This window comes from Aspergillus vadensis, assembly GCF_003184925.1.
Source record: "Aspergillus vadensis CBS 113365 unplaced genomic scaffold BO88scaffold_12, whole genome shotgun sequence".
NCBI lineage: Eukaryota > Fungi > Ascomycota > Eurotiomycetes > Eurotiales > Aspergillaceae > Aspergillus > Aspergillus vadensis.
In genome coordinates this window covers 284,719-310,427 of record NW_020292050.1, presented here as the reverse complement: position 1 = coordinate 310,427, position 25,709 = coordinate 284,719, and the positions used below count along the sequence as shown (strand labels likewise).

The window sequence follows — 25,709 nt, the reverse complement described above, 5'->3', positions numbered from 1 at the left end:
AGAATACTGCAAAGGGATGATGGAAAGGAACGATGGGAAGAGGTAGAAAGATGTGACTCGACCCCGGGGTCAGAGCCAGTGTTAGAAATGAAATTGATATCGAATGGAAATCAGAAAGAATAAGGAAATGGGAATCCCAGGAAAGGAACGAACAGACCGATCTGGTCGAAAACTCCCCAACCGCCACATGGATAACGCCAGGTACAGAAAGTGAAAAAGGAAAATGAACACATCCCAATACATAGAAACAAAAGCCGGCCGAATAACGAGACGCCAAAAGGGAATCACAATAATCAAGGGCCAAAGCATATCGATGGACCAAGCCAAACCGATCATCTCCAGCAGACTCCCATCCCTACCAAACTCCACATCCCAGGAAACACTGCCAATTGATCGAATCCGATCGTCTCAAACCTAATTTCTCCGGTTGCCCGATCTAGGTGGTCTAAAATGGTGAAAAAAATGAAACTCCTCCGCTGCTGCCTTCTCACCCTCACACTCGCGTGGATCTCTTGCGTAGCCCAAACTCGGCTTCTTGCAGTTCACGGATCAAGCGGAGGCTTTCAGCATCTGGCTCCTCGTCCGCAACCCGCTTAGAGTTCTTGCCCGGCTGCCCAGGAGATGTTGACGTCGCAGCATGCCGGTCGCCTTTCTTCTCGTCAGTTGACCAGAAACTCTTCTTCGCATGCGAGGATGAGGAGGGGCGTGATGCCGACTTTTTGGAGCCTGAAGAAGGACCTGGAGTGGATTTTCGCACACCACCACTTGACCCGCCAAACGAAGAACGACGAACTGTGGGAGTATGGGTCGTCCCCTTGGTCGGCTTGGAAACATGCGTCTCGGGCATGTAGCGGTCGACCTGGCGCGGCTGGCGCGAAGAGTGCCGGGAACTTGAGGTTGGTGTGTGCAGGACTACCACATGATCTCCTTCTCCGTCTGCTTGCTCCTGAGGAACGTCGGTCTCGTCGGCCAGTGAGGTCGGTGGTGATACAAGGGTGGCAGTAGGCTTAGAGACGGGCGCAGAATTTAGCTCCTTCGCATCGACCGTGTCAGTCTGGAACGTAGGCGGTGATGCGTAGGAGGTTGGCCCCAATGGTGCTTCCTTTTCCCCAACAGTCATACCCGACTGCCGATTTGCGTCTTTATCAACCAGTGGCGCATCCGAGAACGGGGCTTGGAGATCCACGGCTGCATGAACATGATCGGGCATGTGGGCATCCTGCATCCCCAGCGCACCAGCTTCACGACTGTTGCTGAGATGTGCCGGCCTCGACGTAGGCGACGTGCTCTCCTGCTTCATCCGTTTGTTAATCATCGGCCCAGTTCCTTCTTCATTAATACGAGGCCGTTTGGCGGAAGCAGCAGCGCGCGGCTTTGCTCGTTCTTGCGCCTTGACAGGGTCAATACGGCCGTACTCATCGTGGATACACCGACGCTGTTTTCAGTTAGTATTGAAACTGAGTAAGAAAGGGTTTCAAACAAAACACGAACCTTGCTCTTCCGGCAATCGTCGCAGGCCTTGCTGCGGCCCTTCTTTCCGGTGTTGGCGCCTTCAGGACTGGCATCGTTGAGTCCGAGTCCATTGACCGGTGCACGCGGCGTACCCAGAATGGCGGAGTTGAACTTGGCAGCGACTTCAAACCGGTCCGGATTCCTGCCACTTCCATTGTCTTGAAAGCCTGCTTCCGATGCAATAGCGGCAAGTGAATTCAGCGCAGACGCTGCGTCGTGTGCCAACGAATGGTTGCTGGGACCAAAAGCGGTCACGGCCGTTTGCTTGCTAATGATACCGTCGTTATGTTCATCCTTGTGGTGACATCGGATTCTTCGTTTGCGACAGGCATCGCAGGCAACGCGCTTAGGCCCAAGTCCGGAGCCACGGGGTGCAGCGCGCGATTTGGAGGCAGGCTCTTCTTTGATACCACTGCTTGACGGGCCGTCTGGTATAGCAGCTCCGGCAATCAGCGGACCACTAGGGCCGCTGCTATTGCTCGATTCGGTTGCTGGATCATGAGCCGGCTCGGGAAGCCGCTGTACAGCCTGTCGTTCGGCGTACGTGCGCTGGCTCTCAGCATTACGCTCTGAGCGACGGCTGGGCCTTCCGGCAGGTTTCTTCTCCGCGAGGCTGAGCTTCGCATTGCTTTCAGCCACGCCAGGGCGGGTCCAATGCGGTGCCCTCTCGTTGCCACGCTTCCAGGCGACCCAGATGCCAAACTTCCTCACGGCATCGATTGGCTCCCCGGACATCTTGGGTATCGAGCGTTTGACCGCATTCCTAGTATCCATCGTCACGCCCTCCGTCAGATAGGCGCCAGCAATGAGGGCAGTGTGATAAAGGTATTTTGCAAGATCTGGTAGCCCTTCCAGTTCCGCCTGAGAATAGAAGCGCGAGTTGTGATAAGGTGACCCGGCAGGCGCATTGTTCGTCCGTTCGCCGAATTCGTAGTAAATTGGATACGCGCGGTGGAAGCGGTAGTTTTCGTCCTGCGCGAAGGCGTCAAGAACGCTTTGCGGTAGCGGGTCATCTTCGAGATATCGCAAAGCGGTATACCATTGGATCTTCTGGAAGAACGGGTACCTGAACTTCCTTGGCACCTTGGTATCCTTCTCAATCTGCGCGATCTTGATCTGCATCCCGTAATTCAACCTCGTGAGGAAATTTCCGCCGACGACAAGACTGTTCTCAGGAGTCCAGACGGCATGGATCCAGCCCGAGGGGATTAGCATCGTATCGCCTTCAGACAGATCCACGCGATAGCATTCCTTGGTCTGGTCCCCAAGAAAGGTGGAATCCTGCGCAGGAGAATTGCACCACTCCTCATACTTCTTCAGGTGTTTGTCCTTAGGCGGGATGAAGAAGAAGGTCTTCTTGCCTTTCAAAATATGGTAGTATACTGAGGACCCTCCAAAGTCGATGTGAAAATCGGTATAGCAGTCGGCAACAGACATCAAGACGTAGAATTGAACTTTCGGGCAGTCACCGACGGCCTTCTGTTCTTCAGGCCAGACAGAGTCCTGAAGGTCCAGATCCCGGACGACCTTTGGCCGACGAATAAGCTTGCCCAATGGGCTCTGTGAGACTTCCAAACTGATGACATTTCGGACAACCTTGTCGCCGGTACTCTCGTAGTATTCCGCCCATTTCTGCATTGTCCACCTCTTGTCTTCGTTCTGTTGCGATTTGACATCAATGACCTCCACTCTTTCTTCCGGACCGTAAAGCTCCGCAACTCTTCGAACGGTGAGGCCTTCAGGAATCACCATGTCCAACTGGTCCTGGCCGCAATCTATGACTTGCTCATAGCTTTCCTCTTGCTCAGCAACATGATCCAGCAGTTCGTCAAACATCTCTTGCGTCGGCGCTTCCTGTACTAGAGCGTCAAACTCGGAATCACTGATAGAAACGGACTCGCGAGTGTTCCACTCCGCAGGGATGACTATTGGTTCCGTCATGCCATTGCCTCGCTCGAAATATTCGGCAGTGACCAGTTCAGGACGCATTCGTGGAAAGTTTTCGGGGAGGAATTGGATTTTGCCCTGTCGGATGGGTTCAATGTAGTGGTGTTCGAGAGAGTCCGTTGCAGCTTTGACAAGCCCTTGGTTGAGGCCGGCATAATCAATAGCTGTGCGAGCCCGAGAAGATTTGCGCACGAACGTAGTCTGTCCATAGATGGGACGGCATTCTCGACAGATAAACTTGTCCACCGTTCGGAGTTCGCGATCACTCTTGAACCCAGCACAAACAATATGAAACCACCGTTTACAACCATCGCAGCTTATCCATGTCACGTCGCCTTGCTCGCCAGTGTCCATCGGAATCCGCACAAGATTGCAAGCCGCGCAGCTAGCCTGGTTAGACTCCTCCGCTTCATCGTCAATCTTGGAGGAATGCTCTATCGGCATTTGCGCGACATTTGTGGTGTGCATTGAATGTTGTGTTTGTGTCTCGCTCGGTCTACCATTTATGGTAAACTTCGCGGGCGAATAGTCGTTTTCAGCGTCCCCCTCCTCCTGCCAGAGAATTGGTGGAAGAGTGGAGGAGCTTGTATTGGGTCGCACGCCATGGATAACCGGGCGTGATATGGCAGCTGAACCGTCGGACTGTGACCTCACCCGAGACGGCATGCTGTTCGGCCCGGGAGCACTATATGCATATTTTTCGTCGTTGAACCTCCAGCTCGCGCCGCCCGAATCCGCCGTGACATGATGCTTTTGTTCGTCCCCATAATGATAAAACGACTCGTCGACGCTGACACGTTTTGCGGAATGCGAGGGAGGATGAAAGTTTGTGGGCCGGGCCAGATTCAGCAAAAGCTCTGCATCCGTCTTCATGCTATCAAACAACGAAGCAGAATTTGCATCCGACACGGCCACTGTCCGGTGCTGCATGTAAGGAGAGGGATCCTTTTCCGACCGCGGACGCTTGTTTGGGCGTTCTGTGGATTCGGTGGGCTCGGAAGGGAATAGCGACATGGCGGGTGTGGAGTTTTGAGAAGGAGGTCGGTAGGAGAGAGGTGCGAAGGTCGGACTCGTCGCTAAGGCGATGGTTGCGAGAGCGTCGATGGTAGAACCGGAGCGGCCATGGCTAGAGCGATGAGAAGCTGTCTCATCAGCATGATGATGATGTGTAGGATTGTGAGGTAGGAAGTGGTCGCGATCGGAGGCAGCAACCCGGGAGACGTTGCGGTCGACCCATGATGCACGGAGGTCGGAGGTCGAGCAAGGCGAGATAGGCTCGACGGCGCGTCGCGGCGGCGAGGGAGTGCGATACCGCGGCGGTCGGCTCCCAAGGTGATTCAAAAAGGATGTAGCAGTGATCATCGTGTGATCTGAGGATGGAATCGGAGGGAAAGGAGGGAAAGAAAAGGGCCCGGAGGAGGAAACAGGCGTGCTTGCGGCAGACGGGTGCAAAGCGGGGATGTTCGACCACACGGGCTAAAGAGAGGCCACCGCAGGCAAAAAGAGAGTCATTCCTGGCAGACTGGAGAGCGCACAGTGAACAATGAGATGAAAGGTGAATCAGAAGGGAAACCGAGGGGATGGTGGGGTGGTGGAAGGAGAGGGTGACGGAGGAGAGTCGCACGGCGGAGAGGTTGAGGGGGGGAAGTTGAGAGAGTCTCTGCCGACTGGGAGTTCAATCGAGAGCGGCGGGAAGAGAGAGCCCCGAGTATGCACCGCGGCGGGTGCGGGCGAAAAAGAAACGTCTTAGACGGGTCAATCAAGGTGCAGGAGATTATGATGAAGAATACAAGAGAACAAGCGATTGAAGAATGCGCCAGTAAAACAGATTGAGAAGATGGGCTTTGCACCGGAACAGAGCAGGAGAGGCGCGAGGCTTTGCTTGGACGGCCGGTCGAAGGAAGGCAAAGCGGGCGCGCCGCCAGTCTGCCTCAGGCCGGCACTCCCTATCCTATCCTATCGTTTGCGGCGAGCAGCCCGGAGAGCAGCACTACTACTACTACTACTTGCAGTTCGAAGTATACCAAGGGGGGTTTTTCACCTTCATAGCTCAACTTTTTAGACAAGATTATAGGAACAAAGTAATTCTATATCTCCAGATTATTCTCTTCACCTCCGACAGTTCCATCTACACCCCGACGTCGTCCGTCGGCCTCAATGCCTCGGACTTGTTGTCGTCTTGTCTCGAACCAACAAAGTGAGGCTCCTCCCAGCCACTAGTCCTAATCAGGAAAGGCAGGCTCCCTTCCGAACCTCGTGCTCGTCGCGGATATTGCTTCCCTCTCTCCTCCTCCTCTTCTTCTCTCTTCCCTCGCTATACACCTTTCACTCCAGGCCCTCTGGGTATCTGATTCATCTTCAACCTCTCCCGACCCCATTTTTAGGACCTATACTGTCCCACCCGAGAATGAGCCGGAAGCTCGCCCCCGAAGCCAATCGGTAAGTTCTGCTCGCCGAATCTTGCCCCTCTTCGGTCGCCCGCCATCATTCAATCCCGGGCATTTGTTCTGCATGCTGTTGGATGGCAAACATACATGCCGAATGAGTATCATATCTGACGCATCGATGCTGACCGGATTCAGGATTCTCTTTGTAAAGAACCTCAAGTACGTCGATGATTTCCCACGATTTACTCCTCGATTCGCAACCCAATCGTCGCATACCTATCGACCGACAGCCATCAGGCGAAAGGCGCCCCATCTTGTTCTAGAAAGCGAGAGCTAACCTGATTGTCTCCTTACAGCTACAACGTCACAGCTGAGCAACTCTTTGACCTCTTCGGCAAATTTGGTCCCATCCGGTAAATCTGCGCATGACTCACGTTCAGCCCATTTGTTGGTCATTAAAGGCTAATTGTTTCTTTTCTTCAAGCCAAATACGTCAGGGAATTGCCAACAACTCGAAGGGCACGGCCTTTGTGGTTTACGAAGACGTTCATGACGCCAAACAGGCATGCGATAAGCTCAATGGATTCAACTTCCAGAACAGATACCTCGTCGGTATGTGATCCCGTGCCAGGAGAAGATGAAGCAGAGAAATTATGAGGACAATTCGATTGGCTGACATTTGTTTTGTGTCCTAGTTCTATATCACCAGCCCGAGAAAATGCTTAGGTCGAAAGAGGACTTGGCGGAAAGGCAAGAGAATTTGGAGCGTCTCAAACAGCAACATGGGATAGAATGACGTGATGATTGCTTTTGTTCGCTTTCTCTGCATGCCCTTTGCCGGCATCTGGCTGCGTATTATCCTGGGTTGGTCGTGGGGTTTCTGGCGTTTTTCTCTCCTATGGGTTTGATGGCTCTTATTCATTCATGGGTATGAAAGGGTTGCCGGCGGGTTGAATGACACCCTGGCTTTTTGTTCAGGAGAATGATACAGAATGGGTTATTTCAAACCGGGGTTCGGTGCTAGCTGCACCGGCTCTACGGTTACCAATATAATCATTTCGATCGCCGGCCACCTTTTGGCTGTTGCGGCACCCCCCTCTGAGATTACGGCTTACTACAGGTGTTTTGACTTGTCTTGCTACGAAGTATGTTTAAAGTGACCCCGATCAAGGGGGGAACTGGCCCAGTGCACTGCAGAGACCACGTCAGTCGTAGAAGTGGGCAGGTATCTGACGATCGTCCAACGGCCGTCAATTTGCATTGGGGTGGATCAAGCGGTTGAAGATCGTGCATCGACTAGTGAAGTATCTACAGAAACCCCCTGGAGTGCCGACGTAAGGCTAGCCAACTAGTGCGGTAGTTTATGTCTCTGCTGAGCTTCGCTTTAATGGTATCCACTCCCGGCCTCGTTAGCCGCGAGATCCAAGCGCCAATTATATTGTCACAATAGCGCAGGTGCAGCATTGGGGTAACATGCTTGGAACGTCTGCACCTGACGACTCAAGCACCCGATGATCCTGGACAGTTGGCTTGCAGGCGCCAAGGGGCACCGATGCCAGACAATGCCAGCCACGGTAGGCAGAGAGAGACACAGGGGATCTGTAGATAAGGAACAACACGCCCTCTATCACTAGATGCGTATAAGCAAAGTAGCGATCGGAAGCAGGTTTATTCTACGAAAGCATGAACTTCTATTTACCTACTGGATACTGCACCGACCAGTATCTGGGGTATACTGATCCACCGGGAGTCGATCTTCGATGACAGCTGGAGCACAGGCGCTGGAGTAAGGAGGCGATCAGCCTGGATTCGGCAGTTATTATTGGTGCCTTATACATAAGGCCACAATTACTGTAAATGCCTTGGTACTGAGGCATAAACATGTGGCCAATCCTAGAGCGGATAGTCATGACTCAGCCCCGCCCACCGCGCCTCTAAAGATTTTCTTTTCGCTGCAGTCCAGATGCGCTTCTGCTTCTACAATCACCACCACCTTTCCTCCCCAGCATTTAGATCTGCAACACGGCAGTGATCCTTTGCGTGAGCCTCTTTAGACCGCTACACACGTCAAACACACATTTTTAACAATGTCTGAGACTTCTGCCGGTATGCGCATCCCAGGTCTCGTTTTTCTCAAGGCCATATACTGACAATTTTCTATAGCCTGGCCCCTCGCCGATGAGGCCCTCACCCAGAACCTCCTGGACCTTGTCCAGCAGGCTGGTCACTACCGCCAGCTGAAGAAGGGTGCTAACGAGGGTATGTGCTCCCTCAAGTATACCCACTGTCTGTCTGCCTGCTAATTGTCCTTGCAGCCACCAAGACTCTTAACCGTGGTACCTCCGAGCTCGTTATCCTCGCTGCCGACACCTCTCCCCTCGCTATCCTCCTCCACATCCCCCTCCTCGCTGAGGACAAGAACACCCCCTATGTCTTCGTGCCCAGCAAGCTTGCTCTTGGCCGTGCTACCGGTGTTTCCCGCCCCGTGATCGCTGCCAGCATCACCACCAACGAGGCCAGTGATCTCCAGGGCCAGATCAAGACCATCAAGGACAAGGTCGAGAGACTGATGATCTAAGCGTTGGTCCTGATGTGGGAATCCCTCGGAGGATTATGCCTCCGTGGGTTCTTGAGGATTCTGTTGTGACTTCGGGAGTTGACCGTCCTTGACAAACGAAATTTTCGCTCCACAGTGCGAGAATAAGTCTCGTGAAAGGCTTGGATTGCTGCCGGATGATCAATTGGATATTGTGGGCGTTGTGCGCCTGCGGTTAGTGCAGATAAAAGTCAATGACAAAAAATGTGCCAAACTTGTGTAGTAAATTTTGGTTGATCTAATACCGAGTAGTCGAAGACGGGATATTAGTATACTAGTAATCATCACGCAAACCAAAAATAGTCCTTAACAAATATAGTCAGGGTCACCAGAATCAGGGTATTTCTCGGGGGCGCAATAATTTGCAGGACCGCCGGGTAGGAGCTTGGCGGGCGCTAGTGAGGCCCAGCTGCGGGGGCGGTGTCTTTAGAGTCTTAGAGTTCTCGTGCTGGTCCTGACCTCATAACTCAAGCCTGGCTGGTTCTCCGCCCCATTCTCATCCTCCCATGAAACCCACTTAATTTCTAGCTTCTACCCTGAGACCCTGGCTGGTTCCGGTTCCTTGCTGGTTAAGGAGGACCTGTCTTCTTCGTCTACATTCACTGTTGTGCCCCTAATTCTGGTTGATATCCTCCCATCATCTACAAATTCTGCCCCGGCCATATGCCCGTGACACGGACTTCTCTCGCAAGATAGGCACGCCGCCGTCTTGCATCTCCGCAGGTCACTGGACTCCCCTCAATTAATACCGCCACCAGTCGCTTGGCCGTGAAAATTCCTCGGACTTTGTCGAGAAATCTTCTCGCTATAGCCTCTTCTCCTTGATTTTGCTTTCCATCTGTATTTCGGACGCAGCATCGCCGCCATGACCTTCACATCACTCACCGGGCTAGTCATAACAACGGCTATCGCAGCCCTTAGTAGCGGTGTCGGTGCCTCGGCGGTTGGCAGTCTGACTACAGCCTCCACCACCTCCATAATGCCGTCATCATCACCGTCACCTACTATGCAAACTGTACCTTTTCACTTAGCTGGTCCAGATCCGACCGATGGAGACGACACCGGGGAATGCAGGCTCCTAGGGCCTTTTTCACTTCTTGTTCAAGCTGCGCTCGGAGCATTGGCGCTGCTATCACTTGTCTACAAGCGCTGGAGGGAGAGACCTCAGCGACCAGTGAAGGTGTGGGCATTTGACGTCTCGAAGCAAGTCTTTGGGTCTGCGATGCTGCACCTCGCGAATCTGCTCATGTCTATGTTTTCGGCGGGCCAGCTGGAGATCCGGAGTAAATACAAACCAAACCCATGCTCCTTCTACATATTGAATTTGGGAATCGATGTAAGCTTATCCCTATGCTCCGTTATACGAACTGCATGCTGACATGCTCTATTTCAAGACTACGCTAGGCATCCCGATACTCATCTTCATCCTTCACCTCCTCAACCGCTTAGCCTCGTATACTCCCCTCGCGAGTCCTCCGGAGTCCATTGAGTCTGGGAATTACGGAAGTCCACCGCGCGCCTCATGGTGGTTCAAGCAATCAATAATTTACTTTATGGGACTGCTAGGGATGAAGATTTGCGTCTTCTTCCTCATCCAGCTGCTGCCGTTCATAGTCAAGGTGGGAGATTGGGCTCTCCGATGGACGGAAGGCAACACGGCAGTGCAGATCATCTTCGTTATGCTGCTTTTCCCTGTCATCATGAACGCAATACAGTATTACATCATCGACACCTTCATCAAGAAGCCGATTATGCTGGATACGTTCGAGGAGGCGGAGCATGACACCCACGAGCATCGCCATGGGCTTCTGGCGGGCATGGACGAAGACGCATCCTTCGAGTCGGACGATGACTCCGTTGGGAAAGATGATGGCCCGGAACCTGTAAAAGAGGACCTAGTCCGGTTCGAGTCCGCCGGATACAACCCAGCTCAAGTCGAACACAGCTCTGCCGCGTCCGCTAGATCGGGTAGCAGCCACGGCGAGTATGGCGAGTTGTCGTCTTCCACCAAGTTGAAGTCCCAGAATAAGGACTGATATGATCTCCACTCACGTGTGTTATGTGGCGTTTGGTGATATTCTCGGTGATTATTCAATGGCAGTTGTGATTGGTGCATTTATGGTTCTATCAGGATGGCGTGTACATGAATTTACTTCAACTGTTTTTATGTCTTTTGTTTCCTCTACTGCGCGTTATAACTCATCCACGCATACGTATAGTTTAAAATCTGATTAATTTTAAGATCGCATTTAGAATTGATATCAGTGGCAATCTACTTAGATAAGTATGCCTTAAATACCAGGCACAGATGTACCGCAGTGACCGCACCCCTCACCGCCCACATCTGCCGGCCGCCGAAGAAAATTATTGTCGGCTTCGCTTTCTGCGATATACACCACCCCCTCTATCCACCCATTCAATTCTCCCCTAAACTCTGATCAATCAGAGAACACATACTTCACAATGCCGAAAGTGGCTGTCAAGCAAAAGTCCCGCCAAAAGGTCAAAACGGCCGCGCGCTCCCCCTTCGAACCAGGTCAACCCATTCGCGAAGCCAGCGACATCGACATGAGCGACGATGAAACGAGCTCCGACGAGTCCTCGGTGCCGGAGAAGGACGAAGCCGAGAAGAAGCTCGAGGCGATGCTCTTCGGCGACGACGAGGGATTCCTTGGCGCGTTGAAGAACCAGAAGGATCGCAGTTTAGTGCTCGCGGGTCAGAGTAGCGATGAGGACGAGTCTGCGGAGGAGGGAGACGATGATGAGGTGAAGGACTTGTCGCAGATGGATGATGCTGATGTTTGTTCCCTAATGGATATTTTTCTTTATTACTGCAGCTGTGCGGGTCGCTAACGAATGGGTGGTGATAGCTTTTCTTCCTTGACTCTGGCGCCGGACCTGTTTCTACGGATCTCAGCGAGGCGGCGCCCGCCGTGCCGTCGGATGAAGAGGGCAGTGAGGAGGAGTCTGGTATGCCTGCGCTGTGGCATGATAGCGACGACGAGCGCATTACGATCTCCTTGGCGAGCCACCAGAGGCTGAGGAAGCTGCGTGTCGCGGAATCGGAGGATGTCATCAGCGGAAAGGAATATATTCGCCGCCTGCGCAGACAGTACTTGCAGTTGAACCCGATGCCGGACTGGGCCAACCCGGAGAAGCAGCAACAGAAGGATGAGTCGGATGCGGACGAGATGGATACGGATGATGAGGAGCCATCGTCCACGCAGCCGCTGGCTAAGTTGCTGCAGAACGCTACGGATCTTGTCAACGTGGAGGAGAAGACGTCAAGCGGCCGCAGAAAGATGCGCCAGGAGGTTGTGGATATTCATCGTCTCAAGGACGTTGGCAAGGACCAGCCGGTATGTCTTCTCTTGCTAGGTTGCGCATCACTTCAATCTAATATGGTATACAGTCCTCGGTCGATTCGCTCATGTTCCACCCCAACTACCCGCTGCTCCTCTCCTCCGGACCTGCAGCCACGCTCTTCCTTCACCACATCTCGCCCTCCTCCCCGGCTCCTAACCCGCTCCTCACCTCATTCCACATCCGCAACACCCCCATCCACACCTCGGCCTTCCACCCGCCCTCCGGCAACCGCATCTTCGCCTCCGGGCGTCGCCGTTACTTTCACATCTGGGACCTGGAGACCGGCAAGGTCGACAAAGTCAATGGCACCGCCGACCGCAAGGAGGAGCAGAAATCCATGGAGCGATTCAAGCTCTCCCCCTGTGGCCGCTACGTCGGTCTGGTCGGCACCTCCCGCAAGGGCGGCGGTCTCATCAACATCCTGGACTCCGGCACGGCACAGTGGATCGCCCAAGTGCGCGTGGACGGCCGCGGCGGCGTGGCCGATTTCGCCTGGTGGAGCGACGGTGAGGGTCTAACGGTGGCTAGCAAGAACGGTGAAGTGTCCGAATGGGACGGCCGTCTCAACCGGGTCGTCGCGCGCTGGATGGACGCCGGTGCCGTCGGCACGACGGTGCTCAGTCTGGGTGGTCGGTCCGGCCGGACGCAGCTGGGCGGAGACCGCTGGGTGGCTATTGGTAGTTCCAGCGGTGTGGTCAACGTGTACGATCGTCGCGAATGGGCTGCGGCGTACGCGGCGCAGGGCGAAGACGTCGAGGCTGGACAGTCGGCGATTCCTCGTAACCCGGAGCCCGTCCGGGCTCTTGATCAGCTCACGACGCCGATCAGCCATTTGGTGTTTGCGCCGGATGGACAGTTCTTTGTTATGGCGAGTCGGTGGAAGCGTGATGCGCTGAGAATGGGTGAGTCCCCTTCTACTCTGATTATAGACTACTGTGTGGAAAGAATACTAATGACGATGAATAGTTCACCTCCCGACATGCACGGTGTACCGCAATTGGCCGACGTCGAATACGCCTCTGGGTCGTATTTCATCGGTGGCTATCTCGCCCAATTCGGAGCATTTGGCTGTGGGTAATGAGCAGGGACGGATCAGGTTGTGGGAGATTCGGGGGTAAATATTCCTACTTGGTACTTTATAGAGCCATAAAAGTTTTATACTGCATATTACGTGGAGTTAGTGTAGAGTAAATAAATACCAGTGCAGATTCATTCAATCATATTGATAGCTTGATATGTGACGTGTAACAGATACATACGAGTGAGCCCTAATAAGCACCCGTATCCAAGCAAACAAAAACATGTTAAAACCAAACTTAAGTAGCCTATGAACACCTCCGCCATTCTCCATGTCAGAATAAGAAGGAGAAATAATCATTAATTGGACAAGACAGAAAATAGAACCGAAAGCTGTGCCTACTTCGTAGTCACTTCGGAGACAGTACTAGAAGTTGACTGTCCGTGTCGATCAGTTTACCGCAGACCCTATACCAGTAAAGAGTAGTTAGTATATCACTCTCATAACAGATACCAACCATATTCCTTCCCCCTCTGTCTCCTTGTAAAAGACCCCCCAATAAACATAAAGAATAGGAGAACTAACCAGTCCGCCAAGCTACACCACCAAAAACAGTTAGCCATCACCCATCCCAGAAGCATCAAGTAAGTGAGTTGGAGTGGAGTAGTATCTTACCAATCCCAAAATCCCCGACAACTAATCCCCATAACAAAATTTTCCTCGTTAGCAAATTCCCTTCCTTCCTTCATCACATCCTCACGGAACAGTGTTACTTACGAAATCAAGCGGCTGTACAAAAACACACTCATTAGCATCACATCACACTTCCACCCATAGTAACAAACAATAAAGAAAAAGGGAACATAAGAAGCATACATCACTCTTATCCTTATCATCCCCACCATCATCACCCTTAGGATCCTGTCCATACCCATCATCGTCATCGTCGTGATCCTCATCATCGTAATCATCATAATCATCATCGTCCTCGCCACTATTACTCGTCTCATACTGCGCCGAAGCACCCGACGAAGAGGCAGAGGCACTTGCCGACGCACGAGAACTGGGTGTAGCTGATGCTGCGGCGTTGGGGGTGTGCATTGCTGCAGCTTCTGTTGCGGGCGTTGCTGCTGCGGTGGCGAGGTCGCGTTTCTCTATGAGGGGTTTGGCTGCGGCGAGCGCGGTGGTGGCCCAGAGAGTTGTTGTTACGAGGGTGGTGAGTTTCATCTTTAGTGCAGGTAAAGTAAGGTACTGCTGGTTGTAGGGGATATGGTGTATGCTAGGTAGGGTAGAAGGAGAGTTTGGTAGGTAGGGAGGAACGTCAATCAATGGTAAGTAGTGTAGTATAGAGAGAGAGCTGAAGGAAGAAGAGGAAGAAGAAGAAGAAGAAGAAAGGGATAGATCAAGTAGTAGGGTATAGGGCTATATTTATATAGCACTACATCTACTACAGTAAACACAGTTGCTGGTAGTGACGAATTGGCATCGGGGAGTATCTACCTATCAACTCCAGTATCTACAAGGTTCATCCATGATGATTCCTACATGATACATGCAAGGATTCATAACGATGTGCATTCCAGTCCAGTTCCAGGTTGAATCAGTGGTCAGGGCCAGATGATCCCATCCCGTCTGTCTGGTCCACGAGATTTCAAGCATTCTTCGTCTAACCCGCTAGGAATGTTTTATCGGGGTCCCCTTTCCTTCCTGTGCAACCAAACCAACACTGACCAGCTGAGTGACCGTGCACATTCTTTCGTTTTTTACCTTTCGGTTGCATTGCTTGCTGCGGGGTTTTTGTGTTTACAGACTGACTGGGGTGGTGGCAGGTCCAGTCGGTAGAGACGGTAGAGTTACACATTCAGTGGCTTCCTGGCTGGCTTCCTAATCACTACAAGGATTGCTCCAGACCAGACCAGGCCGGGCCAATTCTTCATAGTAACTTTCGTCGGGCTTCTCTACCCATGTTCAATCAATTATTTTCATTCCGTCCACCCCGTCTCAACACCAGAGAATAAATAATCACACCAAAGAATTCAGTAATATGTGCGCCAGGTCATTATAGCAGGGTCTTCATGTCAGCCATGTTCCGGATACCGCACAGGTTGCCGGCCTTGACCCGCTTCAGGGTCAGCGCCGCAATCAGCGCAGCTCCCACACCAGATCCATCCTCGGCCGCCAGGATGGTCACCTTGTCCTTCTCCTCCGGAGCCCAGTCCAGGATCTCCCGCAGAGCCTTGGCTCCGCGTGCCTTGAAGTGAGGGTACTTGGTGAAGACGGAGCCGTCAGCACCAACGTGGCACGAGTCGATCTTCTTCTTCGTGCAAATGGCGGCAACACCGCAGGCCGACAGGCGAGCGGCACGCGTACCGATGAGTTCGGCCAGACGGCGGATCATCTCCAGCTCCGCCGGGGTAGCCTTGATGTTGAGCTCGCGCTCCATGAGCTCCTCAGTCTCCTCCAGGTTCTCGTAGGGGTCCTCTTCGATGGCCGCCAGGAAGGAGGAGTCCAGGATGTAGGGCTTGCGCAGCTTGGTGGTGTCCTGGCCGTTGAAGATGAGGCCGGGGCGGTTCTCCACCAGGTCCATCAGGGCCAGACGGAAGATCTCACCCAGGTACAGACCGGCGGTCATCTTCTCGAAGGCCTGCTGACCGGGACGGGGCGAGTCACGGTCGATGATGTGGTCGTACTTGGTCAGGGGCAGCACGACGTGCTCGTTGTCGAAAGCGCCGTACTCGCAGTTGATAGCCACGGGCATGTCGGCGGGCAGGTTCATGTGGGCCAGCTTGGGGATGGAGCCAACGTTCTCCATGTAGGCGGCGTTGACACCGGTACCGAAGATGCAGCCGATCTTCATGTCAGTGTCGGTGTAAGCAGAGGCGATGAGGGTTCCGGTGGTGTCGTTGATCAGAGCAGCCACCTTGATGGGCAGGCCCTGGATAATTGCTACATCAGCTCAAAAACTTTGCGTGATTTGCTATCGGGGATTGACGTACGCGCTTCTGCAGGATGGCCTCCAACGGAGGGACGACGTCGTGGCCCTCGACACCATCAATGTCGAAACCCTTGGTCCAGCGCTGCAGGACACCGTGGTCGATGTAGTCCTGAGTGGCGGGGTAGGAGAAGGTGAAACCCAGGGGCAGCTTGGAGATCTTCTCGTTCTCGTGGTGAGCCTCGATGAACTGCTGCAGGCAGTCGGCGATGTATTCCCACAGCTCCTCGGCAGTACCGGTCTTCAATTCCTCAGGCATGCGGTACTTGGATTGGGTGATGTCGAAAGCACCCTTCTCCTGGGTCAGGGTGATCTCACAGACACGCAGGTTGGTGCCACCCATGTCGAGGGCGAGGAAAGTACCCTGTTCGTCGCCATCGGGGAATCCCATCACCCAGGTGACGTTCATAGGCTGAGTGGAGGGAGAAAGAGGTTAGTTGGGACGAAGGAAACGGACGAATTGAGTCGATTGATGCATGTCGTGAGCTAAATCACTTACGATGTTTCCGCCCTCAACACTGAGACCTGTTGTATAGAAGAGAATAAGTCAGTCGGAGTGATGCATTCCGGGCCGCATTGAAAGCGGGTAAAGTGGGAAGAGACGCACCCTTTTCCAATTCCTTAACAAAGTGGTTGACAATCTGCTTGAGCTTGGAGCGATCGACGGTGAATTGCTCCTCAAAATCCTTGATCTGCTGCAAAAGGTTCTGGGGAACATCGGCCATAGAACCTGGAGAAGCAGAGGGGCAGCCATCGGGTCAGCGATCGGCATCCCGAGAAATGGAGGGGAAAGGTGGGAGAGCTTTGTATTACCCTTGCGGGAAGGGGGACGCTTAGGACCGATTCCAACCATGATGACGGTAAGAGATGATTATATGGGGGAAGAGAGGTTGAAGATGAAAATGAAGAACAGTAGTAAAGAAATCGAGGAGAAGATGGAGAAGAGCAGAGTTAGAAACCGGGATGAGAGAAGATCGAGGGGGGGAAAATGACGTGGGGCAGCAGCAGCAGCAGCAGCAAGCAGAATCGGAGACGTAAGTAATAATAATAAGTTACTTAGTGTTTTGGGCCCCGCAGTGGAGGAAGGATCGCCTTCACCGGTTGTTGCTTTGGGTGTCTCGCCGCTTCATGTCTTGTCGTTCCTCGTGGATTATATATCTCCAGAGTTTAAGTAGTTCGGGCTCTATCTACGTGTCAATGACAGGATAAGTATAGCATGAAGCTAAGAGCTGTCATGTTGTTTGCGGGAGACAATTTGCAGCGGAGGAATGTATGCACTACTATGTATGTACTCCATCACTGCTGCTTCCTCTTCCCGCATTCTTTCTTAGTTCCTTCCTTCCTCATTAACTCATTCAACTCTTCGCTTCTTTTGGTTTACTGTCAACCAGTTGTTTACTACAAGCATCATGTGTATCATTATCCTATATCCTTCCCAATTAATTTCTTTCTTTTTTCGCTCCATCATCTTGACTCCTGTCGAAATCCCAAGAAGCTCCAGGAACCATCTATCTCTCTGGTCTCGTCCACTCAGAATCTCTCCATCCCAGCCACCTAACGCCATCTCGCCCGGACCTTCTCATCCATTCCATCCCCATCTGGTCCATGTGATCTCTCCTACTTTTTCTTTTTCCTCTCACCTCCCTTCCTGCATCCGCGCCAGATGCGGGAAGACATGAGCCAATCCCCCAATCCGGTCGTTCTCCTCTGTAGCTTGCTTCTCCTTCCTACCCGCTGCATCCGCGTGCGTGCCCGACTTTCGCTCCAGATGCTGCCGCACTCGCTGCTGGTATGCCTGCGAAATTCCCAGCGTGCGATCAACCTCTTCTGTGAGCCGGTCCACTTCATCTTGCAGCCGCTCCTCCCGGGTTTGTGGGGATGCATTCTCCGCCGCCCGTGCGGCCGGGTCCGGGTTCGTCCTCTCCCACAGCTCCTCTAATTCTTGACCCCAGCCCAGCGCCCGTGCCAATCGCCTCACCCCTGTGTCGCAGTCACCCAGCACCAATACATCGTCCGGGCGGGATCCCAGCCCGCCGACCCGCTCCATGTTGATCAGCACGCGGGGTACTCCATCACTAACGAATGCGGGCAGACTGGCAAACGGCTGCACTTGTAGACTGGTTCCCATAACAATGCACAAGTCCGCCTGCTCGGGGAGCTCCCGGTTGTCGAAAAAGTCAGCCGGCAGCGACTCTCCGAAGAAGACAATGTCAGGCTTCACCAGCCCCTTGCACTGAGTACAGTACGGAACCTTGCCTTTGGTGATAGCCTCTTTCATCAAGTCCTCGGGGTATTCCGCTTTGCAGTCGATACAATGCTGTGTCGCGAAGCTCCCATGTGCCTCGACAATCTTATCACCCGGCACTCCCGCCAGCCGCTCCAGGCAGTCGATATTCTGCGAGAAGTGCTTCAGTAGCATCCCCTTGTCGTAGAGTAGCTTGATAAACGAATGTGCGATGGTGGGTCGGAACTGACCCGGGGCCAATTCCCGGGCCAGGGCGTAGAATGGGCGGGGATTCTTGCGGAAGAAACTGATGTCGAAGACGGCTTCGGGATCGGGCAGGTCCAGATGGGCGAGATTCGAGTAGATGCCGGTATCTGGCGAGCGGAAATCGGGAATTCCGGCCGAAGTACTGATGCCAGCTCCGACCTGTAGACGTACCTCCTGTTAGCTATATCCCCACTCGATCTCAATATTGGGGATGTAGAATTCGATCTGACAGAGTGCGGGGGAGGGGTAATCGGAGGGGGAAGTTCATACCATCACCACCACACGCTTCACGGGCTTTTGCTGGACATATTTGGCAATCGCCTCGATGCTGCGTGCCTCGAGCACCGACGGGGGCGTGTGCTCATCTACCAGGGTCGAGGATTCGTTGCCCATGGTGCGTGGCCGGCGACCTGTTCGGGGTCGGGCGTGCTGGTGTCGGGGTTTGCGACGGCGACCAATGATGACGGTATACGACTAGTTCCAGTCGCCAAGAAGGATGTGCTTGAAGTAAAGCAGTTCAAGAGTTAGACAGCGGGTGAAACCGTCGATATCGTGAAGAGAAAAGTGCGACTGGAAATCTGAAGATGACGTCGAATGCAGCAATCGGCAGAATTGCTTGTCCCCTGTGGCGGCCTGAGGTATCTTATCTTATGTCCCGTGATTCTTGTACGCCTGAATCTATCTAATTCCTGCCATGTCAATCCTAAGCTCAATTATGAGAGAATGCGGTGAATCTCAAGCAGCTCTCGAGGCTGTTCTCACTCTTCCACATTCTTCATCCTGGCGGCCATTATTCTGAGGCACCTGCAGCACCTAAGGGCTCAGGCAGCTCCCCAGCTGCTCACCGCCTGCGGGCCGAGTGCCAGATGGCCTTCCTTTCCCTTCATCATTTCCCTCTATGCTTCTGAGTGATCAACTGGGTATATCGCCGGTCCATCTCGCCCTTGTCTGATCACAGACAATGTCCAATTCCACGGCCAGCATGGCCAATGGCCATGCAGTGCCTCCCTCGCATCCCGCCCCGGACATCTTCAATGCCAGCTCCGTTGCCGAGATCAAGGCCACCTTGTCGCACCTGCACCACCAGGAGGCCTCTGTTACAGCTCGCCTGGATGCCCTCGTGGCCTCCCAGAAGGATTTCTCTCGCGAATTGGGCCGACTCGACTTACTCCGCGCCCATCTCGGTTCCCAGACCAGCACCACCCGCGCCATCAGCCATGGCATGCTGGCCGATGCCGCAACCACCGCCGATCGCATCTCCAGCGCCGTCCGTCGCCTTGATCTAGAACAATCCCGCGTGAAGGCAACCCTGGAAGTGGTGGAACAGGTCTCTGAGCTCAAGGCCTGTGTGCTGGGCGTTGCAGGCTCCATGGGTGCGCCGCAGGACTGGGAGACCGCCGCCAGCTATCTGAACCGGGCCTCTAAGATCCCCCCGGAGGTCGCGCAGGGGGCCTTTGCCGCGGAAATGGTGCCGACGGCCGAGGTGCCCGATCCGCCAAATGTCACGCTTGATAACGCCGCGGAATCGCTCTGTGGCTTGTTCCTGCGCGAATTCGACAAAGCCGTCAAGGAGAACAACGGTGCCCGCATCACACGCTTTTTCAAGCTCTTCCCCCTCATCGGTCGGTCCGAGGTGGGTCTGGATGTCTACGGCCGCTATGTCTGTCAAGGCGTGGCGGCGCGAGCTCGATCCAACCTCAACGCCGGCACAGGGGCTTCGCCAAGCAAGGACGGCTTCTTCTACGCCAATGCGCTGACCAAGCTGTTCGAACATATCGCTCAGATCATCGATGGTCACGGCGGCCTGGTGGAGCGTCACTACGGCCCGCGTAAGATGAACCGAGTCATTGAGCGTCTGCAGCTGGAGGCCGATGTCCAAGGAGGCATCATCCTGGACACTTGGAGCGACGAGCGCCATGTTGACCGAAAGCTGACCGACACCAAGTCCTACGCTTTCACTTTCCTCGTGCAGAGCTTCCTCCCTCCGCAGCGCAGCGGAACCCCCCGGTCCAACTCGCCTGCCGTACGCGATGCCGCTGCAGCCGATGATGAGGGCGTAGATATGAAGGAGATCGACGGGCTCCTCAACGAGATGGCTGTCATGCTTGGTCGCTGGTCTCTATATTGCCGGTTCCTGGCCGACACCTGCAATGTAAGTCCTACCCACCGCATTCTCCTTGTCTTAACTAACCCAGTCCAGCCCCCGGAAGCGGATGATGACCAGAAGTTCGCCCTGCCGCGATTCCTCCGGGAATCGACCCTGGCGAAGAAGATCAACGACCGCCTGGCCTCTCCATTCAACACCATGACCACATTCTTCTTCCGCCGGTCGGTTGAGAAGGCGTTCCAGCTGGACGAACAGCCCTCCGGCCTGACCCTCAACCCGCAAAGACCGCTCAAATCCGAGCCGCCACACATCACGTCCGCTGTCGACGACATCATGTACATCGTCAACAAGGTCCTGCAGCAGTCTCTCGTCACATCGCAAATCTCCGTCGTCACCAGCGTCGTGCCCACGCTCTCGCGCGTCCTCGGCTCCGACTTTATCGGCATGACCCAGCGCAAAATGCGCGATGAATGCTACCCCCGCGCCGCCGTCCAGGGCGGCCAACCTCCCGAGCAACTCGTCATCTCCTTCCTCGTCCTCATCAACAACCTCGACGTCGCCGTCGACTATGTCCGTCGCATCCTACAAAACCACACCGAGCCCAAAAAGTCCATCAGCCCTGATGGCCAGGTCGAGGAGACCGACCCTCTGCGCTCCCTCTTCCCTGTCCCGGAAGAAGCCCGCCTCGCCACACAAACCCTCCAATCCCTCTCCGCCTCCTTCGAGTCCAAGGTCACCGACCTCCTTACAGACGGCATCCAAGTTGTCTTCAACAACGTCATCAAACACCGTCTCCGGCCCATCCTCTCCGACGCCTTCCGCGACATCGAGTATCAACCCCGCGAAGACACCGACCCCACCCGCACTGTCTACGATGACTACGACTCTGATGATCCGGACTACATGGCCGACGGCACCGTCCCTGATGACGACGACCCCACCAGCCGCGCAGAGCTCGTCCGTCCGCGCTTCGCCGCCGCCTGGACCGAACTGCTCCTACCTCTCAGCCGCATCCTCACCGCATCCGCCTTTGACCGTCTCCTCACCGTCACCATCGCCTACCTCTCCCGGCTCCTGGAGAAGCGTCTCTGGTCTTACCATGGCCGCGTCAACGCCCTGGGCGCCACCCGCCTTGAGCGTGACGTATCCGGGGTGGTCAGCGCCGCTGTCGATGTGGGCGGCACGCAAGCGGCACCAGGGCGGTACCGGCACCGTGAAGCATTCACCCGGTGTCTGCAGATGGTCTTGGTCATGGGCATGGACGAAGATGAGTGGGAAGATGTTCTCCGAGGGGGAGAAACAGCTGAAGTGGTGGATAAGCTGAGTCGCGAAGAGAGGATGAGAGTGAGAGGGATGGTGAGACGGGTTTAAATCTCTTTCACTTTTCACCTTCCACATTTCTTCATTCTCCCTATTCGTCAACGACCTTCTTCTCAGCAAAGAGTCAACTTCTTGCCCCATGTTACCTTTCTACAACCGCATAACATGATCTCTGACAGCGTCATCTTGTTCAAAAATACATACGTATTGCTTTCTCTTGTACATAGTATCTATGCATATCACACATACCAAGCAAGTCATCTTACCATAACTCCAGGCCCTTAAACTACGTGGTTACTTTGTCTCCTTCAAATTCATTAGAAAAATAGAAAAGAAAAAAGTAAAATTAATATATCACTCAATAGATGAACGTTACGGAATGACAAACAGTGATTACATACATCGATATATGCGTACTTAGGGCTAGGTAGGCTATAGATGCTTCCATCCGAGCTCCCCCAGCCAATCTACATAGGAAGAAGGAAATGAGGGGCCATGCAGAACATATAGCATACATGTACGGACATATATATATATATATATATATTAGATAATTTATAAGTTGGGTAAAGCACGCTGCGTAAATATGGGTTTAGTTTTCTCGGTCACGTGTTCCGATGTATACGACAGCTTCGATGTTGGGGGGTCTAGTTTTTGTAGGGAGGCCGAGTACTCCGCATTGCATGTGATCTATCTGTTCACTCCGTACCTCCGTGGGGTATTTGGTAGCATTTCTGGGGTAGTACCCTGGGACACGTTGTCAGCTGTCATTTGCGTCTAGGCTAGCTGATTTCAGACATCTAGATCTACATTATTCGGAATGGTGTAGCTGGTATATGTTATGGATGGATCAATTGACTATCTATGCATGTGCTGGTATCACTCCATAAGCAAGATCTAAGAAACAAACATAGTCAAAAATGAACAATAACCCCCCGCTATAACCTAATATATACAATCCACCCAACAGGTAGATATACATAACCCGCGGGCTTTGTCCCTGAAAACGCCAAACCAAATCGCCGCCAAAGGTAATACATGTACAAAACAAGAAAGTGGCTCAGCCGGGCTAATAAGAAAGGCATCGCTGGATATCACAGAAAGAGAAAAGAAGGCAAAAGACATTAAGAAGTTAGAAAAGATGGAAAGTCCGACTCAGGTCGTCACCTTTTCGTTGATTTGTGTCGCCGGGATAGGCTCTTCGACCGGCTCGGGCTCATGCGGCGCGTGGTGTTCTGCTACCTGTCGCGGCGCAGGCTGCATCTTCAGCTCCTGGATGCCCGAGTCACCCTCGCTGCATCCGCGGCTGTCCACACCAACCGGGGCGTGGCCGTCCAGCATCATCTCGCTGTGCTCGCCGATTCCGTACCGCGCCGCGGCGGGGATCTGGTGGCCGTCTTCGAGCTGGTTGTGCTGCTGAGGGGTCCAGGCGAGGTAGTCACGACGGACTTCAACGTAGTCGTAAGCGAATTCACCCAGCTGGTCGTCGTCCATACCCAGCAGTTCGGCTTCTTCCGAGGCACGCAGTTTCAAGCCGGGAATGGCGTTGATGGCGTAGGCGATGATGGCGGACATGACGAACGAGTAGGCGCAGGTAGCGACGACGTAGGCGATTTGAATGTAAAGTTGCTTGTAGTTGTGGATCAGCCAACCTCCGGATCCTGATCCAGTGTTGACACCGTCCAGTCCAACAATCGCATCGTCCGCGAAGAGGGCGTTAAAGATAAGACCGACAATTCCCGCAACACCGTGTTCCGCGAACACATCCATAGAGTCATCGATACGGATCCAGTATTTCACTGTAAACTCAGTCAGTGTTTGAACAGGATAACTGTCAAGCAACTGCGTGACTTACCCTTAGTGGAGTAGTTGCAAACAATACCGGTCACGACACCGAGGATCACACTAGCCCAGGGAGGGACGAAACCAGAAGCCGGAGTGGCCGCGACGAGGCCCGAGATGGTACCGGAGCACCAGCCGACCATGGACCACTTGCGAGCCAAGCGCCAATCGAGAAGAACCCAAGTCATACCGGCGAAGGCAGCGGTCAAGTTAGAGTTCCAGCAAGCCATGGTGGCACGAAGGTTCGCTCCAAAAGCCGAGCCACCGTTGAATCCCAGCCATCCAAACCAAAGGAAAACGGTTCCCAGTAGAATGAGAGAGACGTTGTGTGGGCGGAAGTTCAGCATCATCCGCTCCTGGCGACGGCCCAGGACCATGGAGTAGGCAAGTGCCGACAGACCAGACCCGATCTCGACAGGACCACCACCAGCGTAATCCAAAACTCCGTACTTGTAGGCCCAACCGTTCACGTTCCATGCCCAGCACGCCAGAGGACAATACACAATCGTGGCCCAAATGAAGACGAATACCATTGCGGGTAGCATGCGTCCACGTTCGGCCACAGCTCCCATGATAATTGCTGCTGTAACTCCGCAGAATTGCATCTATCCCAATTGCGTTAGCTATTGATTGTATAGTCCTAATAAGATATCGTAATTACCTGGTAGAAAGCGTAGAGGAGGTTCGGAACCAGCGGGGATCCCGGGCTAGGATCGGCCAAGGTCTTCATCAGACCGAAGTTGCGCAGGTTACCGATGTAGCCGTTGGTTGCAGTCGGGGAAAAGGCGAGGGAATAACCCCAGAAGTACCATTGGAAAGTGACGACGGAGAACGAGGCCATACAAGCCCAGATCATACTCAGAGCTGACTTGCGGCGCGCGAGACCGGAGTAAAGGAAAGCGAGACCAGGAATCATGACCATCACCATGGCGGAAGCCACGATGATGTATGCTTGATCACCAGATTGAAACCATTTGTTCAAGTTTTCCGTTCCTAACCAACAGGTGAGTCATGGGAAGCCAAAACGACCAACAAAGGCAGGGTAACTAACTGGAATCGCCACCGATATCGTTGGTCGTGAGAGCCTCGTAGTCGGAGGGAGCGCCCGTCCAGTTGTAGGACGCATATTGCGGGATGAAGACGCCTGGTTTGTCCGACATGGTGGGAAAGAAAGACTATCGAATTAACACGAGGAATTGACGGGTCGAAATGAACTTCTGACGGGCGTCGTGAAGTCACCACCGCCGAGGAATGTTCTCAGGCCGAGAACAGGCGGGTGGTGGAGAGGGTGTAGTTCGGGTGGGTGGCGGCAAGGACTGCAGAAGCGAGATCGGGATCGAAGATCGAAGTCGGGACTGGCGAAATAGAGTATCTGCAAGGGCGAAAGGGGGAGAGAGAAAGGGAGGTGACACAGAGAGGAGGTTTGAGGAATGAATTGGAATGGAGGGGAGTGACAGAGAGAGAGAAGAGAGAGAGGGAGAGAAGAAAGGCGTGTCGATTGAAGGACCGGCAGCGGGAATGTAAGACGGAATGCCGTGAGAGGAAGAGAGAGAAAGAGAGGGAAAGGATGCTGCAGACTGTCGACTCCGCCGGATGTGGAGAAGGGAAAACCGCCACGGGGGGCGCGGAGGGCGTCGACTATATAAATAAGAGTGCGCTGACTTGAGGAATGAAGCAGAAGATGGCCGATGAGTGGAGCGGCCGGGCAGACAAGATTCTGGAAAGGCACCGGAGTGGGACCTCAAACCTGCGACGAGGTTGCGCTTTTACCAATCCGACCCGATAGCAGCGATAATAGGTTGGTGTCAATGCCCAGGCAGGAGGACGAGGAAAAGTCCCTAAACTTTGCTCAAACGTTGGGCGCGGGTGGAGCACCTCGACCGTCGATAATATCTATTAGTGATGACTTTTTGGCGGGTGGATGATAAGTTGATATGCCCTTGAAACTTCATTCATTCAATTCACTTCCAGATTAGCCTCGCGTGGGAGAGAAAGAAGACCCCAGAAAGATTAAAAGGGAACACGAAAAAGTCTAAAATTCAAGTCTCCAGTAAATAGTCAGAAAACAAGAAAAAGAAAAAGAGAAAAAGAAAAAGGGAAATAATCAGAAAACAATAATTTATTCTCTTTC

At 53.5% G+C, this 25,709-nt stretch overlaps 10 protein-coding genes across 10 annotated transcripts; 5 read left to right on the top strand and 5 right to left on the bottom strand.

The window, feature by feature from the left end:
• Positions 1-455: 455 nt before the first annotated feature.
• Positions 456-5,017, bottom strand: jhd1 ([Histone H3]-lysine-36 demethylase). The gene is made up of 2 exons (XM_025712928.1): positions 1,492-5,017; positions 456-1,435 (listed from the first exon to the last, which is right to left on the bottom strand). The coding sequence occupies exons 1-2, from the start codon at positions 4,819-4,821 to the stop codon at positions 494-496; spliced, it is 4,272 nt and encodes a 1,423-aa protein (XP_025562587.1). The 5' UTR covers positions 4,822-5,017; the 3' UTR covers positions 456-493.
• An 849-nt stretch (positions 5,018-5,866) lies between these two features.
• On the top strand, positions 5,867-6,642 carry BO88DRAFT_340772 (putative pre-mRNA branch site protein p14; the record flags this gene model as incomplete). The annotated part of the gene is made up of 5 exons (XM_025703072.1): positions 5,867-5,898; positions 6,042-6,065; positions 6,203-6,259; positions 6,331-6,458; positions 6,542-6,642. The coding sequence occupies 5 exons, from the start codon at positions 5,867-5,869 to the stop codon at positions 6,640-6,642; spliced, it is 342 nt and encodes a 113-aa protein (XP_025562586.1).
• Positions 6,643-7,849: 1,207 nt separating this feature from the next.
• On the top strand, positions 7,850-8,761 carry BO88DRAFT_366110 (ribonucleoprotein-associated protein). Its single transcript, XM_025704023.1, has 3 exons — positions 7,850-7,952; positions 8,010-8,105; positions 8,162-8,761. Exons 1-3 carry the CDS (start codon positions 7,934-7,936, stop codon positions 8,422-8,424), a joined length of 378 nt encoding a protein of 125 aa, XP_025562585.1. The 5' UTR covers positions 7,850-7,933; the 3' UTR covers positions 8,425-8,761.
• A 546-nt stretch (positions 8,762-9,307) lies between these two features.
• BO88DRAFT_389011 (STIMATE family protein) lies at positions 9,308-10,689 on the top strand (the record flags this gene model as incomplete). The annotated part of the gene is made up of 3 exons (XM_025704895.1): positions 9,308-9,374; positions 9,474-9,778; positions 9,837-10,689. 3 exons carry the CDS (start codon positions 9,308-9,310, stop codon positions 10,476-10,478), a joined length of 1,014 nt encoding a protein of 337 aa, XP_025562584.1. The 3' UTR covers positions 10,479-10,689.
• Positions 10,690-10,821: 132 nt separating this feature from the next.
• Positions 10,822-13,015, top strand: BO88DRAFT_405134 (WD40 repeat domain-containing protein). Its single transcript, XM_025706800.1, has 4 exons — positions 10,822-11,241; positions 11,313-11,801; positions 11,855-12,710; positions 12,775-13,015. The coding sequence occupies exons 1-4, from the start codon at positions 10,906-10,908 to the stop codon at positions 12,924-12,926; spliced, it is 1,833 nt and encodes a 610-aa protein (XP_025562583.1). The 5' UTR covers positions 10,822-10,905; the 3' UTR covers positions 12,927-13,015.
• Positions 13,010-14,207, bottom strand: BO88DRAFT_405132 (uncharacterized protein). The gene is made up of 5 exons (XM_025706799.1): positions 13,703-14,207; positions 13,604-13,615; positions 13,502-13,522; positions 13,412-13,423; positions 13,010-13,293 (listed from the first exon to the last, which is right to left on the bottom strand). The coding sequence occupies exons 1-5, from the start codon at positions 14,051-14,053 to the stop codon at positions 13,282-13,284; spliced, it is 408 nt and encodes a 135-aa protein (XP_025562582.1). The 5' UTR covers positions 14,054-14,207; the 3' UTR covers positions 13,010-13,281.
• A 678-nt stretch (positions 14,208-14,885) lies between these two features.
• BO88DRAFT_463038 (putative hexokinase Kxk) lies at positions 14,886-16,922 on the bottom strand (the record flags this gene model as incomplete). Its single annotated transcript, XM_025711235.1, has 5 exons — positions 16,632-16,922; positions 16,426-16,548; positions 16,318-16,343; positions 15,823-16,230; positions 14,886-15,761 (listed from the first exon to the last, which is right to left on the bottom strand). Exons 1-5 carry the CDS (start codon positions 16,669-16,671, stop codon positions 14,886-14,888), a joined length of 1,473 nt encoding a protein of 490 aa, XP_025562581.1. The 5' UTR covers positions 16,672-16,922.
• Positions 16,923-17,415: 493 nt separating this feature from the next.
• Positions 17,416-18,852, bottom strand: BO88DRAFT_51079 (SIR2 family NAD-dependent protein deacylase). The gene is made up of 2 exons (XM_025712926.1): positions 18,580-18,852; positions 17,416-18,468 (listed from the first exon to the last, which is right to left on the bottom strand). The coding sequence occupies exons 1-2, from the start codon at positions 18,700-18,702 to the stop codon at positions 17,455-17,457; spliced, it is 1,137 nt and encodes a 378-aa protein (XP_025562580.1). The 5' UTR covers positions 18,703-18,852; the 3' UTR covers positions 17,416-17,454.
• A 361-nt stretch (positions 18,853-19,213) lies between these two features.
• BO88DRAFT_388999 (Golgi transport complex subunit COG4) lies at positions 19,214-22,000 on the top strand. The gene is made up of 2 exons (XM_025704894.1): positions 19,214-20,461; positions 20,510-22,000. The coding sequence occupies exons 1-2, from the start codon at positions 19,271-19,273 to the stop codon at positions 21,785-21,787; spliced, it is 2,469 nt and encodes an 822-aa protein (XP_025562579.1). The 5' UTR covers positions 19,214-19,270; the 3' UTR covers positions 21,788-22,000.
• Positions 22,001-22,891: 891 nt separating this feature from the next.
• On the bottom strand, positions 22,892-25,139 carry BO88DRAFT_463036 (ammonium transporter; the record flags this gene model as incomplete). The annotated part of the gene is made up of 4 exons (XM_025711234.1): positions 24,630-25,139; positions 24,240-24,571; positions 23,592-24,183; positions 22,892-23,535 (listed from the first exon to the last, which is right to left on the bottom strand). The coding sequence occupies exons 1-4, from the start codon at positions 24,736-24,738 to the stop codon at positions 22,892-22,894; spliced, it is 1,677 nt and encodes a 558-aa protein (XP_025562578.1). The 5' UTR covers positions 24,739-25,139.
• Positions 25,140-25,709: the final 570 nt, after the last annotated feature.

What these genes read in the sequence shown, in the direction of transcription:
- BO88DRAFT_366110 (XM_025704023.1), top strand. An exon ending in GAAGAAGGGTGCTAACGAGG is followed by an intron (nt 8,106 to 8,161) that starts GTATGTGCTCCC and finishes TTGTCCTTGCAG; the next exon opens with CCACCAAGACTCTTAACCGT.
- BO88DRAFT_51079 (XM_025712926.1), bottom strand. Translation starts at nt 18,702, where the DNA reads ATGGGCAACGAATCCTCGACCCTGGTAGATGAGCACACGCCCCCGTCG. An exon ending in TGAAGCGTGTGGTGGTGATG is followed by an intron (nt 18,469 to 18,579) that starts GTATGAACTTCC and finishes GTACGTCTACAG; the next exon opens with GTCGGAGCTGGCATCAGTAC.
- jhd1 (XM_025712928.1), bottom strand. Translation starts at nt 4,821, where the DNA reads ATGATCACTGCTACATCCTTTTTGAATCACCTTGGGAGCCGACCGCCG. An exon ending in ACGATTGCCGGAAGAGCAAG is followed by an intron (nt 1,436 to 1,491) that starts GTTCGTGTTTTG and finishes AACTGAAAACAG; the next exon opens with CGTCGGTGTATCCACGATGA.
- BO88DRAFT_388999 (XM_025704894.1), top strand. Translation starts at nt 19,271, where the DNA reads ATGTCCAATTCCACGGCCAGCATGGCCAATGGCCATGCAGTGCCTCCC. An exon ending in TCCTGGCCGACACCTGCAAT is followed by an intron (nt 20,462 to 20,509) that starts GTAAGTCCTACC and finishes AACCCAGTCCAG; the next exon opens with CCCCCGGAAGCGGATGATGA.
- BO88DRAFT_405132 (XM_025706799.1), bottom strand. Translation starts at nt 14,053, where the DNA reads ATGAAACTCACCACCCTCGTAACAACAACTCTCTGGGCCACCACCGCG.
- BO88DRAFT_405134 (XM_025706800.1), top strand. Translation starts at nt 10,906, where the DNA reads ATGCCGAAAGTGGCTGTCAAGCAAAAGTCCCGCCAAAAGGTCAAAACG. An exon ending in CGCAGATGGATGATGCTGAT is followed by an intron (nt 11,242 to 11,312) that starts GTTTGTTCCCTA and finishes GGGTGGTGATAG; the next exon opens with CTTTTCTTCCTTGACTCTGG. An exon ending in ACGTTGGCAAGGACCAGCCG is followed by an intron (nt 11,802 to 11,854) that starts GTATGTCTTCTC and finishes TATGGTATACAG; the next exon opens with TCCTCGGTCGATTCGCTCAT.